Source organism: Bicyclus anynana, chromosome 19, assembly GCF_947172395.1.
Source record: "Bicyclus anynana chromosome 19, ilBicAnyn1.1, whole genome shotgun sequence".
Taxonomy (NCBI): Eukaryota; Metazoa; Arthropoda; class Insecta; order Lepidoptera; family Nymphalidae; genus Bicyclus; species Bicyclus anynana.
In genome coordinates this window covers 12,595,842-12,619,458 of record NC_069101.1, presented here as the reverse complement: position 1 = coordinate 12,619,458, position 23,617 = coordinate 12,595,842, and the positions used below count along the sequence as shown (strand labels likewise).

Below are 23,617 nucleotides of genomic sequence, written 5' to 3'. Positions count from 1 at the left end.
TTCGAGCTCTTAATAAAAATTGTAAGACCAAGATGTAAGAATCAGAGGTGTGATTCCTTTATTTTATACTCGTCGATGTAATATTCGCCTATTGTATTATTAGAATTTGTATTGGATGCCATGGAAATGAGCGATGTCACATCGCTGTAAACTTTACAGAATGAAGGGCAGGAAACAGACAGCTAAAGGAATGTGATAAGACGGAATATACACCTTGACTTAACTTGTATCTAGAAATGAACATTAAACTTAAAGGGAACTTCATTAATGTAAAAAATACGGCCATTTTTAAGCGAAACACGATTTTTACTTTACTTAGCACGTTATAGATCGGATAAGCCACAAAAGATTTTTCATAATTTCGTTCTTTTTATACTAATGTTATAACAAACACCACCAACATACGTGCTAGTCAAAAGAATTGCCTAAATTTCAGAAGAGAAACAAATAGGTACTGGCAACGTAATTTAATAGCAAGTGTTATAATGAAAATACATGCCCTACTAAGAATAAGCTCAAAATAAAACACAAATAAAGAGCCGACAAAAAATAAAGGCCTTTCGTTTACACTGATTGTGTGTCTTTATGTCCCTTACGTAGACAATCGTTAGGTGTGACGTTTATTATTATAGAAACCTCGGCTATGCTGACAAACGGGCTATAAAAATTGCACAATAGCCGTAAATCTAGCTGGAATGAATCATCAATAACAAATAATCCTTTCACAAATCTCCATATATTGCTAGATCAATACCAATCCGTGTTGTAGTTCTATGCACATTTAGCTATATATAATATCGACTAGGTTATCTTAGTTGAATAACCTCAAATAAAGTAGTCTCAAATAAAACAATAAATAGTAAACAAATAGTTAAAATTGGCGTTTCAAAAGTGCTTTGTAACTAAGACTACATGAAATAACTGTATTTTAAATTCTAATTTTAAAAAATAGTAAATTTTGTAGTAAAAAATGCATTTTGTGTGATTTAATCAAGATTTCAAATAAGAAAACATCACATCGGCACTTGCATATATCTATAAATGTATATATACTCGTAGCAAGTTTAAGGGTATAAGTAAAATTACTTAAAATATCATTTTCATATTGTCTTTATGTAGATTTGAGTCACCTAACACAGGGCATAACATTCGCTTTGTTAAAATATAGAAAAGACTACCCTGTTTATCTCAAAAGGTTCTTATGGCAGTTTGATTCTTTGCAAGGGTACGGCTACACTATTGCAGGAACTAGCCAAATAACAAGCCCGTTTATGTGCACCTTAAGGCCAATATAAAGGAATGTTTTCCCCTATGGGAATAAGGTATAATAAACAGAGTAGGGGATGACGAAACATAAAAGCGTGCTCAACTTGTAATCATTGACAGAATCTTATTTATTAAAGAGGTTTGTTACGTAGGTTATTTAAGTTGTACTATGATTTCTACCTATTTGACTTTACTTTATTTTTACAAGTTAGCCCTTGACTACAATCTTACCTGATGTAAGTGGTAATGCAATCTAATATGGAAGCGGGCTAACTAATTAGCAGGAGGATGAATATCCACACCCGTTTCGTAGACCACAGTTTATCTCCGTATTTGTTCACAAGAACGTAAACTACTTGAGTAAAAACGCGGGGTTTCTGCTAGTATTCTTATAAAATGTAAAATGCCTCAGATTATATTGTCACAGTAGGTAGCGTAAACAAATATACATGTAACCACAGCGTAACGGATGTTGGCAATTGCCCGTCGAATTCACCGGTAACGGCGGGTTACCGTAATATTTACGGTAGCTACGGATAGTTTTATAGCGATACAAATTTTAGTTGGAATTTTAAAGCTGCTGCAGCCGTCAAAATTTACAGCGCTGCATACAGCTCTCTATTTCGCTTTTAAAAGTGACTTTTTATATTTGATACGGTTTAAGTTGTTGGGAGTTACACCCCTGTGCTTCAGAGAGTACTGTGTAGGTAGGTACATTAATCATATAATAATAATAATAATCTTTATTTCAGATAATAAAATCCATAAATTACATTTAATTGATTAAATTTTAATATCCTATTGTTAGTAATATTAGTAGTTATAGGTAGGTACTTAAAAACAGTTAGTAATGACAGTATCTAATTATTATTAAGCTGTCAGTCCCGCATTTTTTTAAATATTTGCCATTTGTTTATTACTATTACAAATATTTCCATTCCGTGCAAGCAGTCGAAAAATTAATCGCGTTCCGGAGAACGTTTCGCCGTGTCATGGGTAGTTCACACTACTAGACCATGGGTACTAGTGGGTGTATGGGTTCGAATCCGGTCTGAGGCATGCGCCTCCAACTTTTCAGTTGTGTGTATTTTAAGAAATTAAATATCACCTGTCTCAAACGATGAAGGAAAAACATCGTCAGGAAACCTGCATACCAGAGAATTTTCTTTATTCTCTGCGTGTGTAAAGTATGCCAATTCGCATTGGGCCAACGTGGTGGACTATTGGTATAACCCCTCTCATTCTGAGAGGAGACTCGAGCTCAGCTGTGAACCGAGTATGGGTTTTTAATGATGATGATGAAATGGAAAATACTATATTAGGAGGGCGGAGATCGAACCACGACTATTCGGTGATGAGTCCGCTTTACCGTTGAGCTATAGAAGCATGTCATTAACTCTGTTAGTATCGTTAAATATACCTAATATTGTTAATATTTATTGAAGTCTGGCATCACAATCTGCGTGTGTGTATTAAAAACATCAAGATTTAACGTTTTAAACAGCGTTTGTGATAAAAAATATTTTGAACTAGCTGACGCTGCGCGGTTTCACCCGCGTGGTTCGCGTTTCCGTATGATTACGATGATAAAGGGGCTATCTAAAACTGAAAGATTTTTTCAAATCGGACCAGTAGTTCCTGAGATTAGCGCGGTTAATCAAACAAACGAACAAACTTCAGCTTTATAATATTAGTATAGATGTGCATTGATCGCGTTTCTGTGGAAATATTTCAATAAATAATAGAGAGAATATATGTTAAGGCAAAAATTTCATCTACATCGGTTTAGACTCTTTATAGGTTTAGAGTTACTCATATGTAACTTACCCGACTTTGTTTTATATACGAGAGAAGGAATTAAATATAGAAGACAGATTGGCATGTAATATTTATTCTATCGGTATTCTTAAACTGCACGGAATGCACCGCCGTTCTTAAAATATAAGAAATAGATCGGTTGAACCAGAAAAGAGACTTGGTTGAACTATTCCTTTTGAAGCGCTATTAGATTTGGCACGAAATCAAGAATAGCACATTATTCTACAATGCGGCGCGTGTGTTTTATCTGTTCCCTTATATTTCTGTCTTTCGATTTGAGCCGATTCTACTTTTGGTATGTTTAAATCAAATCTTTGCTACTCACTTTCAAAAGGTTCAAAAGGTTTTGTGTTCTGTGCGATTTATTTATATAATATATGGCATTATTTGTAGCATTACATATAGGGAATTTTGACGTATTTGTTAGTAGAGTCTCTTTTTTTTAAAGAATATTTGCGATATTTTTTATAATATGACCAATATTCCCATTCCTCTCCAACTAGTCGAGAAAGACTGTGCTAGGAGTGGGTACGACATTAGACCAACGGGGTGAGGATTGAACCACCGCCCCTCGGTGATGAGTCCAACCGCTCTTACCGTTGAGCTATTGAGGCTTATGTAGCCATGTGTTAGAGCTATTAGTGCATTTATACTGATTATTGATGCTTATGTAGCCTTTGTGTTAGTCTAGTTTCTCAGTAGGGAATATTTTCAAACGAGCCTTTTTTAAAGTCGGCGCTACATATAGCTTGAAACATTTGATAACATTTATACGGATATTGTACACCTGTTAGTACATTTATTGAAGCAACCGTACTGCTTTGCAACAACATCTTACCACAGTACGTGGACTTTGAACGCTTTGATGTATGCTAAAAACTCTCGGGAAATTTGAACCATGTTTTAAGGTCTGTGTCCAAATATTTGCAACTATATGTAGCGCCCACTTTATTCTGGAGCTATATATAGTTTCAAACATTTCAATGACAGACTTTGAACACTTGCTTGTACAGTTATTGAAGCATCCAGCCAGGTCTAACGGTCCGTTTATATCTACAGACATTTAGCGTGCCAGACGCGTGGCGTGGCAGACAAAGTAATATTGTTCTATACAGTGTTTAGTGACGTATTTATATCTATCGTAACGCGGTCGCGCAGAAGTTGACAGACTGTAGATATAAATACGTTTATCAACACTGTATAAAAGAATATTATTTTGTACTAGCTGACGTCGCGCGGTTTTACTTGTGTGGTTCCTGTTCTCGTAGGAAAACGGGGATAATATATAGCCTTCCTCGATAAATGGGCTATCTAAAATTTAAAGAATTTTTCAAATTCGGACCAGTAGCTATTGAGATTAGCGCGTTCAATCAAATAAACAAACAAACTCTTCAGCTTTATATATTAGTATAGATTATAGATTAGTACAGATGTCACGGCACGTTTCTGGCACGCTAAATGTCTGTAGATATAAACGGGCCTTAACCAGTGACATAACACATTGTTTAAACATAACTCGCAGCTGAGAATCTTTCTAATAACATTTCCCGTGCTCACACAAACGCCTCACGGACAAAGTTTCCATTTGCTCACTCATTACGTACCGCGAGCGCCCCCGTGCGGATTGAATTAACCAACGGTTTGAGCATCGGGCGGGACGCCCTGGAGAAATAACTTCGTCTACAAAATGAGACCGAAGTTAACAACTGTCAAACATAGTCCCTCTTCTCTCTTTTATTAGTTCAAGAAATCTTTTTAATCACTTATAAGTTGGCGTGGGGAGAATTCTAGATGAAGTGAATCGAAGACACTATCAAGGCTTGCCGCGTATAGTAATAGTTTATAACACATTTGCTCGTAAAGTATCGCTTATTTCACCAATTTCAATATCGTAATGTATTTCATTACGCACATGTGCCGTAATGTAATATAAAACCTTTATCATTCGTATAACAACGAACGGTACTTTTTTATATCTTGGCAAAGAGTTTTTATGTATGTAAAACATTTTATAAATAAAATTAACTTTGTGAGATAAAATATAATAAAAAAAAACCATTAACCCTACTATAGACCCCTAAAAACCTACAACCTCCCAAACAACCTCCCAAAGACACCATGCGCTACATTTCGATCGTTGCATACTTTTAATTTAAACATAATATATAAATAAACATTTGCCTCGAGAATATATTTTAGCAATAAAAATCTTTCAAGGATTTTGGCAAAAAGAAAAAGCGCCCTATATCTATACCTTAAAACTTGGCTGGAATTGAGTCCAGCCAAGTTTTAGGGTATAGAAGAAGGCACAGTACAAGTTTTCAGCTTGTCTCAGATATCTACCCAAAAAGGTTTTGTTGCATTATAAATAGCAACACCGTTACCAATTGATTGTTCTAATGACGTTTGCAATGACGTATGTGTAACTCGACTATATAGAAGATTCGAGTTGCATGTTTATAACAAAAACTGAACTAAATCTATGTCTACGTATAAATACTCACGTTTCCGTATCTCGCTCACGCAGACCAAGTTAATTAATACGTGTGGAAGTTAGTATAACCAGCTCAGCTCGGTTGGACTTACCTGCAATAATAAAAATTTTTAAATTTAATATTTGGCATCGTGCCGGTGTATTTTTAATGTTAAGCGAGACTTGAAAGTTCCGTGTTGTGATAAATCCACTATATACACATTAACATTTGAAAAATGGCAGTGGAAACTTTATATAAAATCGTATGTCAGAGTTGAATTTTAAAAGTCCTTTTGATATGATATCATTACTCATATGATGGCGATCGCACAACCTCTTTCCCAGTGGATATGACCTCTGCCTCCGATTCCGGAGGGTGGTGGGCTCGAATCCGGTCCTAGGCATGCACCTCCAACTTTCCAGTTGTGTGCATTTTAAGAAATTAAATAGGTATTACGTGTCTCCAAACGGTGAAGGAAAAACATCGTGAGGAAACCTGCATACCAGAGGATTTTCATAATTCCCTGCGTGTGTGAAGTCTGCCAATCCGCATTGAACCAGCGTGGTGGACTATTGGCCTAACCCCTCTCATTCTGAGCGGAGACTCGAGCTCAGCAGTGAGCCGAATATGGGTTGATAATGATGATGACGATGACTCTTTTTCTATCTATCTATCTATAATATATATAAATATAAAAATAAATTGGTGTTCGTTAGTCTCGCTAAAACTCGAGAACGGCTGAACGGATTTATCTCATCTTGTTCTTGAAATGTTCGTGGAGGTATAGGGAAGGTTTAAAAGGTGAGAAAAATTTGAAATAGGAGTAGGGTAAGGGAAGAGTAGAGGTAGGGTAGGGGTAGGGTACCAATAGGGTAGGGATAGAGTAGTGTAGAGTAGGGATAGGGAAGAAGTACAAATAAGTCAAAGCGAAGCTTGACCGGGTCTTGTTGGTAATAAAGAGTAATACATAAACATTTATTTACTTATTAAAGCAGTAAATGCTATTTTAGTGAAATGTCAGAGGTTCAACTAGCTGTACAAATAAAAAGTTAATCTATATATATATAAATAAAAATAAATTGGTGTTCGTTAGTCTCGCTAAAACTCGAGAACGGCTGAACGGATTTATCTCATCTTGGTCTTGAAATGTTCGTGGTGGTATAGGGAAGGTTTAAAAGGTGAGAAATATTAGAATTAGGGGTAGGGTAGGAGTACGGTAGAGGTAGGGTAGGGGTAGAGTAATGTAGAGTAGGGGTAGGGAAGTACAAATAAGTCAAAGCGAAGCTTGACCGGGTCCGCTAGTTTGCAATAAAGAGTAATACATAAACATTTATTTACTTATTAAGGCAGTAAATGTTACTTTATTGTGAAATGTCATAGGTTCAACTAGCTGTACAAATAAAAAGTTAAACACAGATGTCAGTCAAGTGAATAAAGCGATTAGTCATGGTATCAGATACCGCTGGTCGCTCGTCACAAACAATGGAGAAAGTGAGACGCTATCAAACGGATAATTAGCACTGCCTACCTACTTACAGTTTACGCAAGTCGACAGTCGGACACAAACTAGTTATATTAACAAGCGTGACGAGTCACAATAAAGTGATACTACAGTATAGTGGCTATAGGTGGTAAGAGCCATGATAGCCTAGTGGATATGACCTCTGTCTCCGATTCTGGAGGGTGTGGGTTCGAATCCGGTACGCGGCATGTACCTCCAACTTTTCAGTTGTGTGCATTTTAAGAAATTAAATATCACGTGTCTCAAACGGTGAAGGAAAATCATCGTAAGGAAAGCTGCATTCCAAAGAATTTTGATAATTGTCTGCGTGTGTGAAGTCTGCCAATCAGCATTGGGCAAGCGTGGTGGACTATTGGCCTAAACCCTCTCATTCTGAGAAGAGACTCGAGCTCAGCAGTGAGCCGACTATGTGTTGATAATGATGATGAATGATGATAGTAGTGGCTAAAATTATTTTTTCTACTCCCACTTCGTAATCTACTCATTAGAAAACCTCAAATCCTATCACAAAGCTTCCTGCAGGTCGTTTGGTTCGTTAATTACTACACGGGTAAACCGTGCTATAACGATACTTTTTTTAATTATTAAGTAGTTCCATCGTTGGCTATAAAAATCAGGCTTCTTTTTATGAGACAAAAAAGGAAGACACACCGATACAAAAATCGAGGAGTTTTGTTAATTCTTTTATTTATTTTATCATAGTGAAAATCTTTATTTTTGCCACGGCACGAAATTAGCGATTGTTGCCTCATTGCACAAAAAAAATGTAATAACTATTATTGAAGAGACGAAACATGTTAGCATTCCGTGCTCGGGTTCTTAGTGTGGCAGAGAAAAAATCTCTGAGCAAAAGCCAGGGCTTGCCACCAACGGGTGTTAGTAGTGGTAGGGTTAAGGAGCTCCTTTAAAATCTCCCTGTCCAGACAAATTTCATATGACCCCTACTATAGCAGTAGGATACGTGTTTTAGTATAGAATTTACCGCAATTCGTTCAGTCTTTAAACGGGTAACAGAGACATTTTACTGGTATTTCTACCGCACCCACTTCTACGGCTTATGAATTAACAACATAGCCATTTTAAGGGAGTCCATATTTTAATCAAAATATTTTATAATTAACTTTGATTTTTATAATTAGTACAGCACGTCAAAAGTAAAAGCCATCTATACTTATTTAATAGAGGAACAGTTTGTGAGATAATTTCAGGATTTACAAAACCGATTTTCAAAAATAATTTTATCAACAGAAAGCCACGTCATTTGTGAGTGTCATGAGTATTTTATCCCCGTATTCTCACAGGAACGGGAACTACGCGGGTGAAACTGCGGGAGAGTAACAAATAAAGAAACCTGCGACAGATTGAAAGGATTTACAGCAGAGTTACGGGAACGGTTCATCGAGTACAATAGTGTAGGTAAGTCCAGATAACCGTCCACTCTCGAGATAGCCTACTATTGAAACGCCATGAAAGCGTCTATCTTGCGCATGGAGATTATTACCCATTGTTGCGTTTCAACGTACCGACTGCCTCACTTGGGAAAGAGGTACAGGACAATGGATTCTTTTTTTTTACTGTTTATCATTTTTCATTGCTCTGGACTTCAACTTTATTTTGTAAGCAATTGAATAATTAAAGATTTTTTTTTTATTTATGCATGTTAGCTATTTACTGCAGTATTAAGCGGGCTAACTAAAATAGAGATTTGAAGGCCTCCGTGGCGCAGTGATCAGGATGTCCGCCAAGCGATTTAGCGTTCTGGTACGATGCCGTGTAGAAACCGAAAGGAGAGTGAATTCATTGAATTATATATTGTCGTTAGCTTGCAATTATGATGTTGCAGATTATTTTTAATTCCAGTTAGTGCCTACAATAATTTGTTTAAGTTTCTCAATTAAATTACTGGCAGGTGCCTACATTAACCAGCCAGGAGAGAAGGAGATAACTTAGAGAAACTAGTAAAGCGTTCAACAAAGTGGAAGAAAGAGACCTCGAGGACGTAGCCCGATGTCAGTCAGACCAAATCCGCGCCACTATCAACACCAAGGTACACGGCTCTGCAAGTCGCGAAAAGCCGAGCCAAATGACGCGAGATCGTCAAGAAGCGAGCTTGTATTAGGGGTCACGACCGTCAGTAATGAGGAATACGACGAAGAGGTACATTAACTAATAATAATATAACATGTTAAAAAGATTATATCTCGCCTTTTCAATATTTCAGAAGACGTTATTACGAGGTAAGGGCATCGTTTTCAAATCTTTCAAATATATCGATGATGCTTACAATTTATTAATTAAAAGGTATGGCCCTTATCTTAAGGTTATACGAATAAGCTATGAAAAGCGGGCATATTTTCCCAATTGAATTTATTTGTGAGTTGAGGACGCTCAATCTTCCAGTTCCTGAATAGCGAAGACAGCAAATATAATGTCTTCAAAGAAAATATTTTCAAAGGTACGACTGGGTAATCCCACTTCTGAGACAGCGCAGGCGGTGGACCGCGATCCCTCTTACAAATTCGACCTCCCTCGGCAAAGCTAAAGGCTTCGTGACTTCTCTGAGACGTGCCTCGAAGGCACTGAAATAAGTAGATACCTACTTGTACATCAACTCTCGGAGGTGATAATCCTCTTGAGATAACTTTGAGCGATGTTCAGTGTGGCATGCTAGTAAAATAAACTGCATGCTAGACTAGAAGCATATTTTATGTAGGTAAATTGAACTCGACTCGCATATTAATCACCAAAATTTTAGGCTTCAGAAGCAAGAAATGATGTTGATGATTGGAATATTTTATTAGTATTTAGAATATATTATTGGTAAATAATATATTACAAAGATAAAAACTGATATTTGAAAAAATATATACCAAAGAAAAGTATATACCAAAAAGTTGTTGAAAGTAGACATATATACCAAAGCAGCACCGATATTATTGTCAATAATCTATGAGACATTACCAGCACTGTAGCTAAAATATTTTTCAGATATCATAGATACATATATTATCGTGAATCGCGGCAAACTTTCAAGAGTTAAACGAACTGTCACCCGCACCATCGTACATTAACAGCACTGTAGCTAATGCCGGCGCGCCTGTACCATTTGCCTGATAGAGCGCGGCAGAGGCGCGGCAGCAAAGAAAGCCGGGCTTCCTGTCACGCCATCGCCTCAATGAAACGTTATTTATAACTAACAATTAGGTGAATGCTTCCGTTACTATTACGCTGGCTTACTTATGCTTTTGACGACCAATTTCTGGTTATATTTATTACTAGCCCGCGACTTTGTCTGCCCTTAAATTTCTTTAATCCAGCCTTTACAGTAGTATCGCTGTAAAAATGGAGCATTTTTTTCCCCTTGACTGCTCTGCTCCTATTGATCGTAGCGTGATGAAAAATAAGCTCCCCAGGAGAATGAAGAATAATTTTACCTAGTTTCGTTAAAATCCGCCAAGTAGTTATTGTTTCTATAACGAACATACAGACAAACAGAATTTTTTTTTTACAAATCCCACGGAAACCATGGATATTTCCGGGATAAAAAGTAGCCCATTTTAGATTAGTGGTTGTACGACTCTTATAGCCCATTGACCTTGCGATGAATCGCTAATTTATGTTAAATATTAAGAACCCTGCAGTTAAATCATCAACACAAAACAAGCTGGAACGAACATCTCAACAATGTAATGCAAAAAATATTTTGTAAAACTATGTCTAAAAAAAATATTCCTACAATTGTTACAACGAAAGTAACTTCGTAAAGTTTTAGTAAGAAAGAAAAACTGTTTATTTGTTGGAAAATATGATCTTACGCCAATAATTGTCTTTAGTACAGTCTGAACACCTCGCTGAATCCCGTGAGATTCACGACAATTAATGAACGTCATTAGCGTCAAAACGGTCGTTTTATCGTGTCGCACATATAATTACACAAATAGTCAAACACAGTGCACCGAGCTGGAGTTAGGCGCTAAATATTTCGCCGCCAAGATAATAATGTTGGGTATTTGCGGAAGGCCTGGTTGGTTTATCTTGTTGATTAACGTGCCTCTAATATCCGCTATTGCATTATACCTATATACTTACTGTGTTACAGTTACATTTCTAAACGATAAATTAACGCCTTTCAAATCGTAGAAATGAGTTACATTTAAAAACTTTAGTGAGGAAGAGAAGAGAGAAAGGTAGACAAAGAAAGTTTTCGAGTGAGAGTGATAGAGATATACATATATATTTTTTTCTTTACAAGTTAGCCTTTACAAGTTAGCCTTTACAAGTTAGCCAATCTAAAATGGAAGCGGGCTTGCTTGTAGGAGGATGGAGGATGACCCCTTTCAGTTCCTCCATCGTACTGAAACGCTAAATCGTCTTTACCGTAGGAAGTCTCCCACGAGTCAGACCAATTAAAAATACCTCAATCGGCCCAGCCGGGGATCGAACCCAGAATCTGCGTTTTGTAAATGCACTGCGCTTATCACTGCGCCACGGAGGCCAAATAGATAATACCAATAGAATAAAGCGAGCACCAGTGTTTGCGCGCACATTTGTTAACTAGCATAAATCTTCTGATATTCAAATGACATAGGTCGCCAAGTCGTGACTAAAAATAATACTCAATACATTATTGTTGGCTGCTGTTTTATGCTAAATCAGCTAATTCTACTAAATTAAAGCCAGCAAACACTTCGTTTTACTTTCTTGTTATTTTATTAGTTTTCCATATGAGAAATGCCACAAAGGGTTTTATTAATGTATTTATCTAAGAAGTTGCAATGTATTTATCTAAATCAGATTGAGTAGACATTCCTCTTCGAAAAACACCAAGTAATCGGATACTATTGACTGTTTTCTATGATTTATAACATGCACTTTAATACGGAAGTCTTAGGTTTGGAACTCGAACCCTGTACTACCTAATCATTGAAGCAATGAAACATCGAGGCACCTACATGGGCAAAGCTTTCCCCCCCCCCCCCCCCCCAAAGTGAAACTAATAAACCGAAACTGAGGCTGGAGCTGCAATTCGGTTTCGGTTCGGATAGTATCAATTTGTAATGTGAAATACCTAGTTAATTTACGTACGTACGTATACCTACTCCCCCCCCCTCCCCTCCTAGGTAGAACCCTGGCTACGCCCATGGGCACATAGTTACAATAACATCGATCAAAACAATCAGAGCCAAAGCAAAGACGCGGCGAGTCGGCGACCCGACGTGATTGCGCGAGTCTCAATCAACGGAGCAATTTGCTACAATCAAAAACAAATAAACGAACGAACGCCGCGCACTTCAGTACAACAAACTCCCCACTGACTACTGTAATACTTTTTATTATTTTCTACAAGTCCGCATTCGTAAATAAATAAAAAACCGAACAAGTGCCAGTCGGAATCGAACATCGAGGGTTCCGTACATAGGATAATTCAGGAATGGAATTGCAAATTTAAATGAATTGGATTTCTCTAAATTTTAGACTCCGTCTTTTAAAATTTATAAACTAATATATAGTTTTGACATTTTTCTTGTACTTGTGGTCTATAACGCTTGGCAAATATAGTTTAAGGTTAACGGAAAAGTACCTACCCTATGAGTTTTGTATCCCGTAAGAGTATCGAAACGTGTGTTTTGTGCTGAATAAACGGCCGCAACCATTTTTTTACGTAAACTTAGAAGTTTGATTTTGATTTTCACATCTTCACGGGACCGTAGAAACTTGAGTATACAGTTTATATTTCAACTTAAAGAAATCTCCACGCATACCCGAAATAAAGGGTCTTGACACACAGACAGACAGACTAGAAAGTGATCTTATAGAGCTGCGGTTTTTTTTTCTTTTAAGGACGGAACCCTAAAAAAACATTGTAAGATACATAGCTGCCTCGTTATTCCAGAGATTTTCTTTTGCGGCTTGGTATCATGAGGTTCTAAGTCAGGTTATAAAATTTGAATATTTCTTCTAAGAATTTCTCAGTGAGTCGAACCCGGAGTTGAGAACTTGGTGTAACACCGTCGAACTTCAGAGAGTTATACAAGCTGTTGGGCCCGGTCAACCGTTTAAATATTTAAGTAATCCAAAATAATTTTAGATGTCATAATTATTTGTTTTATATACCTGACTGCCACACTCTAGTTAGTAAAAATTCAACCGACTTCAAAAACATAAAACATACTGACTAAACTAAAAAGCGAAAAATAATATCATATCTATCTATATATCATATTATGTACTAACTGATGATCAGTTTGAAGGCGGTGCTAAGCCGGTGTTGTGTTAATTTAAGCCGTTTCTGAAAGAACTACATGAAAGATCATCAGATCCTGATGTAGATGTTGATGTCATTTTCAAACAAATAAAATCAAAATTGGTTAAGAAATGACGATGTTCTATGGTAACAAACATTATAAAAATAAAAAAACAAAAAAAAAACATACGCGTCGAATTGAGAACATCCTTCAGACTTTTTGAAGTCGGTTAAAAAATATTAAATTGTTTAAATCGAAACCCTTCAATCCATTGTTCCAATGGTCTTAAGCTCTGATAAAAAAAGGAAATATAAATTGATATCCTGACGCATTAAACGAATGTATGAAAATAAATGTGAAATAAATAAATAGGTCACGAACAAAGCTTGATTTTTGAGAGCAGATCTCAATCAGAGCAGTAAAGCAATTTCCCACAATCGGAGACAAATAAATAACCTAGCGGGCTGTAATTCAACACGCTCAGATTCGCCGGCGATGCTTTATTGGTAATTTTTTAGATGTCAGGGTACGCCAATGAAATACTAAAACTACAAAAAGGCATCTTAGAGAACCACTCATTCTTAGGACCCAAATCCATGGTTCGCAGGATTTGTGAAAAACGACGAGTACTTCATATTAAAGCAGCAAATTCACTTTTAGCTTTCAGTTTCAAAGTGAAAAAACGTAATTCTAGTATTTTCAGCTCTAAAGTGTCATATTCTAATAAAGTTGAGAGATGTGATGATCTTCATGTTTTCATCAGACGGTTCAAAGTTTAGACCTTTGTTACACATTACCTCTTAAAGCAACCTTAATACAAACTCAATAGTCGCCTACCGTATTTCCTTAAAAGGTTAATACTAAGGCCATCACAAGATAATACCTTAATACATCTCAAACAAACTTGTAAGTTAAAGGACCGACCTTCTATAAGTTATTCGACATCTCGCAGTTTATCAGCTATAATTATAATAATAACAGTACAAATACAAACAGTAAAGACTATACAAAACTTCTAACTTCACAAATAAATGTAGGAGAAAACAATCCCTCCCAGACATGCAAATAGTAATTAGTTTCCTAGAAAGGTTTTCCTCCTAATGAAATACAGAACCACAAAAAGAAACAAAGAAATGAACAAAAGTATTAGACACATGAGTACAGTCCCATTAGCCTTGCGCAATTCTAATCGGAATTTAATCGAAAATCGATGCATAAAAATCCGGTTTTAAGATATCGTACAGAACCCTCGGTATTAGCATTTCACTAGTTCCCTTTTTTTTAGTCATTTTATTTTTACCGTAACAGTCTTTATAGGAACGAATACAGTGGCTTCTTCGTTGTTTGGTCTAGCTTGTAATGTGTACTAACTATATAATCAATCATTATTATGGTTATATAACAGAAATGTGACAAGAGAGAAAAGGTATATTTTAGGAAAGTGCATTCAACCTTATATCTAAACTTACCATCAGACTAGATAAGATTGAGAGATTTTGTCTGATGGTAAATCTGATAAATTAATAGTAAATATTTTACACCGGCCACAGAAATATCGAAATATGGTTATTAGTGTGGTTTCGATATTTTATTCACTGCCCACATCGCTACGCGCTACGTGTACTTGACCGTTTGCGACCGGCGTCAGAGGCATAAATTTAATAATTACACTCATGTATGTATAAGTATGTAATGTTACAAAGTAAATTGTATCTAAAAGAATCATAAAGGATGTATATTATCACCTTGCCTTAAGTAAAGACTCAGGATGATAATGTATGTAACTGTAACGATCATTATCCAACAATATAACAATTGCCAGAGGCTCATGGAATTCAACGACCTTCCTGAGACCCACGTCAATATCCATGGGATATTGACGTGAGTCAGGCCATTGAGTGTTTTCATTACACTGGTAATGATAATTATCTCACTTATGGTACGAGTTTAAAGTCTTATGAGGCACAATATGGCTTACCGTTTCGAGAAAGAACTCTTCTCAGCATATGGCCGAACCGCCTCGCGCCCATACACTTCCGCTGCGCGCGCGCCGCGTCGTCCATACAATCGCTATCAGTCGCCGTATCACCATCACTATCATTTTCTGACATGAGAGATTCCCGCTTACTAACAGCCCTGGTGTCAGTTTCATTAAAGCTTAACGTCGGTTCACTAGCACCCAAACTCTTTGGTTCCACCCAGCCGTCTGTCTTCTGTACATCGTTAAATAAATCATCTAAATTTGTTTCTAATAAACCTTTGGCACTACATATCACTTTGCTTTTGGCATCTTTGTGTGTAACTATGGCATCCACACTGTTCGAAAGTCTTTTGTCACTAACCGATGTTTTCTCGTTCTCATTTCTGATTGTCTCGTTTATGTTGTCGTGGGTTTTAGTCCGCTGTTTCAGCCTCAGCGAACTCTGTGACACTAGGTTAGATTGTTTCTCTTTGACACCCTTTTCTTCCAACTTACTGGGTAACTGTTGCGCTGTGTGGCTTCCACGGAATATATTCGAAAGCACGATCATTTTCACTAATTTCAATGTACTAAGATTAGTTATAAATTCCATCACTGCATTCCTTGTTTCACTGTGGATTTTCACTGGTTATAGGCGAGGTGGTATTGTGTTTCTTTAATAATTTTTAATTTATTTGATCAAAAAGTTATAAAAAACCCATAGTAACTCAACGCAACCTATCTCCTAAATTTATAAAGAAAACGGTGAAGTTAAATGTAAAATTGTCTTTTTCTAGATTTAATTTTCCTTTAAATTCATATACATGCGGAAAAACGTAGTACCTAATGTAAAATAAGTATTTTATCAGTAATATGTATATTTAACGCTTATTCTTATTTAATCTAAAATACTTAAATAGTTTGAAAGACTTGAGAAGAAGAAAAAACAATAAGTACAATCAAATAATACAATAACGAGTGACCTGCGATATAATGTGCAATATTAGTTTAATCAAAAGATCTTAACCATATTAGCCGTGTTTCCAAAACTAACAATCCTAAGCTCAAATTGAGCCGAACATTCTGCGCAACGAAGTTATCTGTATTTGCTCCTCGCAAATCCTATCTGTCAGCAGGAATAGGGCGATATTGTCTCAGCGGTGATAAAATTACCAGCCACGTAAACGTTATCAGAGATGCTAAAGCCCCTCGTTCCACCGCTCCATTCTAAAACAGAATCCGGAGCCAAATTTTAAACTAATGTTATTCTACCAGTATCTATTATATAACATCTACGAGTACTATCCGTTGTGTATTAAATCTTATATACATTCTATTATATCCAATTCTATACTAATATTATAAAGAGGTAATCTCTGGATGTACTAATACTGATTTTGAATATTCTTTTATCAATAGAAAGACACGTTATTTGTGAGTATTGTAGGCTATATTTTATCGCCATATTTCCACGGGAACGGGATTTACGCGGATGAAACCGCGGGGCGTCTAAATATATTATAAAGAAGTAAAGTTTGTGGTATTGTAGGGGGTAATCTCTGGATCTACTAAACCAATTTTGAAACGTCTTACCACTAGAATGTCGCGTTATATATGAATGTCATAAGCTATATTTTATCACCGTATTCTCGCGGGAACGGAAACTACGCAGGTGAAAATGCGAGAAGTCGGCTAGTATACAGGGATAAAAATTATTTGTTTTACAAAGGAAACTTTGCTTCAAACTGGAGTTTTAGTAGATGAATACATCATTATTAACATGTCAAAGTTTTTTTTATTTGTAACTTATAGTTATTTAGATATTTCCTATAGAAAATGTTTACAAAATTTTACCAAAAATTAATCACATCAAACTTAAAAGACAAATAGTATCAGTGTGTTATAAAACAACTACATTTGTAACGGAAAAAGCAGCTTCAATTGAAACTGTATACCCAATTTTGTGCTTGTACCACAGTGATAAGGGACACTTAAAAAAATTCACATGGCAAAAATGTCGGAACTAAAGTCATTGCAACGGTAGTCAAAAAGCGCTTTGACTTTAAACCAGTTACACCAGATACAGAAGTTTTAATAGAACTTTAGTTAGAGCTCAGTGACTGGAAACAAATTGTTTCAGTTCCCATCACACAGCTATATGACATTTTGAAATACAATTGAAAGTATGTATATGAAATACCTTTTGGCAATTACATGTAATTTCTGCACAATTACATGTACACTAATTGCCGAAGAGATTAGCTTAGAGCTCAGGACTATAAGATAGCTAAGAATAGAATGACACAGACAATAGTTAGTTTGAAGGCCTCCGTGGCGCAGTGGTATGCGCGGTGGAGTTACAAAACGGAGGTCCTGGGTTCGATCCCCGGCTGGGCATATTGAGATTTTCTTAATTAGTCCAGGTCTGGCTGGTGGGAGGCTTCGGCCGTGGCTAGTTACCACCCTACCGGCAAAGACGAACCGCCAAGCGATTTAGCGTTCCGGTACGATGCCGTGTAGAAACCGAAAGGGGTGTGGGTTTACATCCTCCTCCATGTTGGGTAGGTAGTTAGATTGGTGGTATCGAAGCCAAACTTATAAATCTTATTTTAAACCATTATCCAGAATATAAAGAAAAAAGACAATATCATGTGGCAATAGCTAGTAAATAAATAAATGAATAAAAGACGTCAAATGTGACTTGAAACTTAGCAACTTGAATATGATGTAATTTTATGTTATAGAAATTTCTTTTTACACAGACGCTGCCTTGAATGTATTGAGAAGCTCTATTTTACTTTACATTCGAGCCAAATAGCTTGAAAAGTTAAATGGTTTTCCAGTAGATACGTAAGGGCTGGACCACATTTATACGATTTTCGTGTTATTTTATTTTCGTACACCTAACCTTGAAACTCTATTGTTTGAGTTGGACTCTATGTGAGTTTAGTGTAACTGTGTAAACTGTTTTTAAGCTGACAATTCAAAAAATCTAAATTTGATGTAAATGCTCCGGAGTACCTAGAAGTCGTGTTGTGATAGATAAGTATGAGGTATACACTTATACCTCCAACATACAGGGTGTCCCGTAATTAATGGATAATACGCAAAAAACGCAAATCTACTATTTGCGTATTATCCATTAACTACGGGACAACCTGTATATACAAATGAACAGCTAACGTATATGTAAAGCGCTTTATCTATGGTCTACAGTATAAACGTACGAATATGTAGATACTTTCCAAATACACATACAGTTTAGATACAAAAAAGGACCAACCACTTAAATAATCATTGCGGTATACATACAAAGCGCGCATTTTATTCCAGCGGCTCCACAAAGTTACACTTTTCCAACGAAAACAATGCAAAATTGTTTTAGGGTTCGCAAATGCGTTGTTGACGTGTTTATGTGCTCACGTATTAACAAACAATGCTCTCATATATGTTCCCACACTTCTAAATACGCTAATCGTTTTGGTAATCAAGAGTATTGACTAGGCGAAAAAAAATTCGCAAGGTCTTCCCAAGGTGACATCGTTACATCATTTGCATTAAGGCGGACCACACGCGTTTCAACTATTGAATGGCTGTTATTTTTAACCGATGCCAAAAAAGACGATATAACAGCAGCATTTTCATGTATTCATGAATGTTTCACTGTAGCTATTTACTAAGCAACGATGTATTGCTTCGTCGTACAATACATCGTTGTAATTTTTTTCTAATTCTAGAGAAATTAATGTGACATAGAAAAAAATGGAGGGACTATTTTATTACTATCCTACTTCCTACTAATATTATAATCACGAAAGTTTGTATGGATGTTTGTTACTCTTTAACGCCGCAACTACTGAACCGACTTTTCTACTAATATTATAATCGCGAAAGATTGTATAAATGTTTGTTTGTTTGGATGTTTGTTACTCTTTAACGCCGCAACTACTGAACCGAATTTTGATGATATGAATGTTTGTTACTCTTACACGCCTCGACTACTGAACCGAATTAGCTTAAATTTGGTATTGAGGTATATTATAGCATGGATTAACACATAGGCTACTTTTCATTCCGGAAAAATCCACAGTTCCCGAGGGATTTGTGAAAAACTAAATTCTACGCGGACAAAGTCGCGGGCGTCCACTAGTTATTTATAAATTGACAAATCAACGATAAAAAGCAATTTCAGATGTAGTAATGCAGTTTAAGATGGTATCCCGCTATAAGAAGGCCAGCCAATATTTTCAAGAATACAAAACTTTGGATTGATATTGATAAGAAGATGATGCTAAACTTGAAGCACTTAAAGCAAGCAAAGTTTGGACCGAAAACTAAAGTTAAGTTAAGTAGATTATAGCTCGAAATTACTCGTACTCGCAGTACCGAGCATGCGCTAGTCCTCAATCAAAGTAATTCCAGCGATAGTAAAAAAAAAAACAGTTTTCAATATATCGACATCTATCGCCACTACAAAGTTGGAAAAATATTTTTTATTTGTACAATGTTCACGAGCTTTGTGAATCGGTTTCCTTGTTTTTTTTTTATTCCCGCTCTACTTCAGCTACACTGCAAACCAAATTTTTTGTGAAATTCTGATGCACAAGCAATATTACTTGAAGTTTCGTGTATTCTACTAAATATTCATGAAATTTTCAAGCTTTTAATTATTTTACACTGTTAGGTATAGGTTAAATTTTGGTCGGTAATTTATATCCATTTTCTGATATTTGATAAGACTCCTACTTTGTATATAACAATGCAATAATCATAATCAGAGCCGTGATAGCCCAGTAGATATGATCTCTGCCTCCGATTCCCGGAGGGCGTAGGTCCGAATCCGGCCCGGGGCAAGCACCTCTAACTTTTCAGTTGTGTGCATTTTAAGAAATTAAATATCACGTGTCTCAAACGGTGAAGGAAAACATCGTGAAGAAACCTGCATCCCAGACCAACCCCTCTCATTCTGAGAGGAGACTCGAGCTCAACAGTGAGCCGAATATGAGTTGATAATGATGAATGCAATAATGAATCTGATGATGGAGTCGGAAGATAGCCATAAGAACTCCTAAACTAGACAAGATCATCATCATTATCAGCCGATGGAAGTTCTGCTAAACATTTTCCTCTTCTCTGGACTTCCAAACACTTGGTCTTGAGCTACTTTACGGATCTACCGGTTTCGAATAGGTAAACCCCATTCAATTTGGACTTGGCAAACTCTGATGTTACTTGTTACAGTGTCTTAATCACATTATTTTAAAGTACATTCCTAAATATTAATAGCTGGTTCTTTTGTCTCTTTTGATGTCTCGTAGTTTGACGACAGAAAGGCAAGGGACAAACTAACCGGAACTATTATCGATCACCAAAATATTATTTGATAAATAGGTAAACTTGCGACCGTGTTCCGAACTTTAAAGTATAAATAATTTACTGTAGTTTCGTATTTAAGACAATCCCTTGTGAATAGTGAATAATTGATTGATATTGCTAGTCTTTACGAACAACCGACAAATCCAAACGTCACCCAGATTCGAGAGAAAACTCTCTGTTTTGCTTCTGGAGCTTTCCTCAGGAGATGGTGACTTTTTTTATTTAATTTTATTCTTTACAAGTTAGCCCTTGACTACAATCTCACCTGACGGTAAGGGATGATGCAATCTAAGATGGCAGCGGGCTAACTTGTTAGGAGTGGAATGAAAATCCACACCCTTTTCGGTTTCTACACGACATCGTACCGGATCGCTAAATCTCTTGGCGGTACGTCTTTACAGGTAGGGTGGTAACTTGCCACTGCTGAAGCCTCCCACCAGCCAGACCCGGGGATCGAACCCAGGACCTCCGTCATGTAAATCCACCGCGCATACCACTGCGCCACGGAGGTCGTCTAATCTATGTTTTCGGTCTATAATGTTTCATTGCGAAAAACATGTTCCTCCTTGTACGTTTTTCGCAATTGAAAATTATAGATGGATAACCTTTCGTCGTATAGCAAAATAAATCAGTTATTCACTATTCATAATGAACTTCCTCAAAGTAACGCCTGATTCATTCAATGCGATCCCTTCCGGTAAACTAAACATAATCGTAGCTGTGTTGCTAGGCTTAAAGATGCCCTTAAAGTGGGCATTTTATTTTAGCAATTTCCTGATTCCAGCGGGACCGTGTTCAGTTTACGATTCCATCTCGCGTCGATACGGCTCGATTGAAATACATTCCCGTATTACAAGGAGAGTTATATCAAAATCCCGTCACGATTAGAAATCGAGGATAGGTGGAAAATAAAAATTAATGTTGGAGATTTGCTACACACGAAAAAAATCTCAATAATTTTGTTTTGTTTGCACATTAGATAAAATTGGGATAAATAACAGGGATGATTTAGGAAGGGAAAATGGAAAATACTGATTCATTTGTATGGCTCGCGCAGTCAGAAAGTGTTCAGGACTTCTGTGTTCTTTGTAATGTATGTACTTAGTCTAGCCATCTGTTATGTAGCGTTATTCTGCATCGTTTTTAAACATCGACAGTGTGAATTTCGAATTCGTCTCCAGATATAGCATGTTATTTATTAGACATAGAGACGAATACGAGGCTTACACTGTCATATTAAATAAACATTTGCCTCCGTGGCGCAGTGGTATGCGCGATGGATTTACAAGACGGAGGTCCTGGGTTCGATCCCAGGCTGGGCCGGTTGAGATTTTCTTAATAGGTCCAGGTCTGGCTGGTGAGCTAGTTACCGCCAAGCGATTTAGCGTTCCGGTACGATACCGTGAAAAAAACCGCAATGATTTTATTGATGATATTGAGGTTAAATGACGAATCCATTAAATATGGTTACATTAGGAACATATTGACATCTTGAATGATATTTCTAATACGAAAAAAGGGCATCATGCTGTAAGTGTGTTGCTAGCTTTAGTTACTCACGAGTAGGTTTCGTGTGCATATTTTTTTGTTCACACGGTGTTTGTCATTAGCATTAAATTGATAAGCTACATCCTTTATTTATATAATTTAGAATTAATTATCTGCTTTATATAAAACATTTTATTACTAATAACAGAAACTAAACGGTTTTTATAAGCGTAACTTGAGAATGAGTAGACAAAGTTGATTTTTGTTTCTTAAAATCCTTGACAATCCGTATGAAATCGTTAGAGAAATAGAGAATAAACAAAAAGAGATTATTGAAAAAGTAGTTAATACAAAAATAGTAACTACTTTTTAATAACTAACTAACTAACTAATTAATTATTTTAATGATGACTTTGTCCATTATTCTTTTTAAATGCATATTTATTGTGTAATACATTTGCGGTATTTATTGCACAGTGAAAACTTTAATATGTAATATTAATTTTTAGACTAGGTAGTCTTTTAACCTACTCGTATAACTTTTTGTCAATTTGACCAATTTTCATGTAGCTTAACTGTTTTGCAATGAACACCTCATACTCTTTTGTTTTATTTATGTCAAAATATCCACAGACACACCAGACAGACATACAACGCGGTCAAACTTATAACACCCCTTATTTTCGTAAGGGGTCAGAAATAGTAATTACTGAAAACAAAATCTAATTGAAACTACGAGAATACCACTATAAACATATCACCTTGTTAGGTGCGATGTAATAAATCTCAGGTTTATTTTCGTCGATATCGTTCGAACGTAAAAGCACTTTGATCTTAAAGTCTCGAGGCGTGCAGAAACGGGCAAGTCTGCGATTTACAGATTTAGCTTCGGGACTTGGGGGCTAATGCGGAGTTCAAAATTGATGAACAAGCTGTTTCCTACTCCTGAGACAAACAACGGGAAATCATTACTTACTTTCTCTATTTAATTTCAAATATTGAATCGTAGCAGGCATTGCTTTGTGGAAGTTCATTGTGAATAAGGGGGTTCATTATGATTTTGGCTATTCACCGCGAAAATTTGGGGAGCATCACTGTCATAATCTACTGAGTATGCTCCGTTTTAGAAGTGTCGTCACTTTTGCGAGTTTTCGACTATATAGTTCGATCGTTCGATAGATTCGAGTTCGATAGTACTTAAGATAAACCAATTGTTCTCTATTAAATTTAATTATTTGTTTACCAATATGGAACCTAGGCATGTCCTAATTGAGATTATTACATTATAATTTCATCAACAACAAGCTGTTCAGCCCCCGCTTTCCATGGCAACTTCGTTGTTATGACATTTTATTGTTGGCATCCTATAGACATAAGGTTCAAGTTCTAATAAAACTTTTTATAGGTGAATATTACACAGATGCACATAAAATAGTGGAATCACGCCCGCGCGCAGAAGTGATAATGG

The 23,617-nt window shown here is 36.3% G+C and overlaps 1 protein-coding gene across 5 annotated transcripts in view; it reads right to left on the bottom strand.

Moving 5' to 3' along the window:
- The window catches only part of LOC112044621 (atypical protein kinase C), a 263,111-nt gene that overhangs the window by 202,148 nt on the left and 37,346 nt on the right, over positions 1 to 23,617 (bottom strand). For 3 of the 5 annotated variants that reach the window (XM_052887256.1, XM_024080511.2, XM_052887257.1), the window contains exon 3: positions 15,304 to 15,917. The exons of the other annotated variants lie outside the window; for them this stretch is intronic. In XM_052887256.1, the coding sequence (XP_052743216.1) occupies positions 15,304 to 15,898 (595 nt within the window). In that variant the 5' untranslated portion in view covers positions 15,899 to 15,917. The remainder of the gene's footprint in view (positions 1 to 15,303; positions 15,918 to 23,617) is intronic. 5 annotated transcript variants of the gene reach the window in all.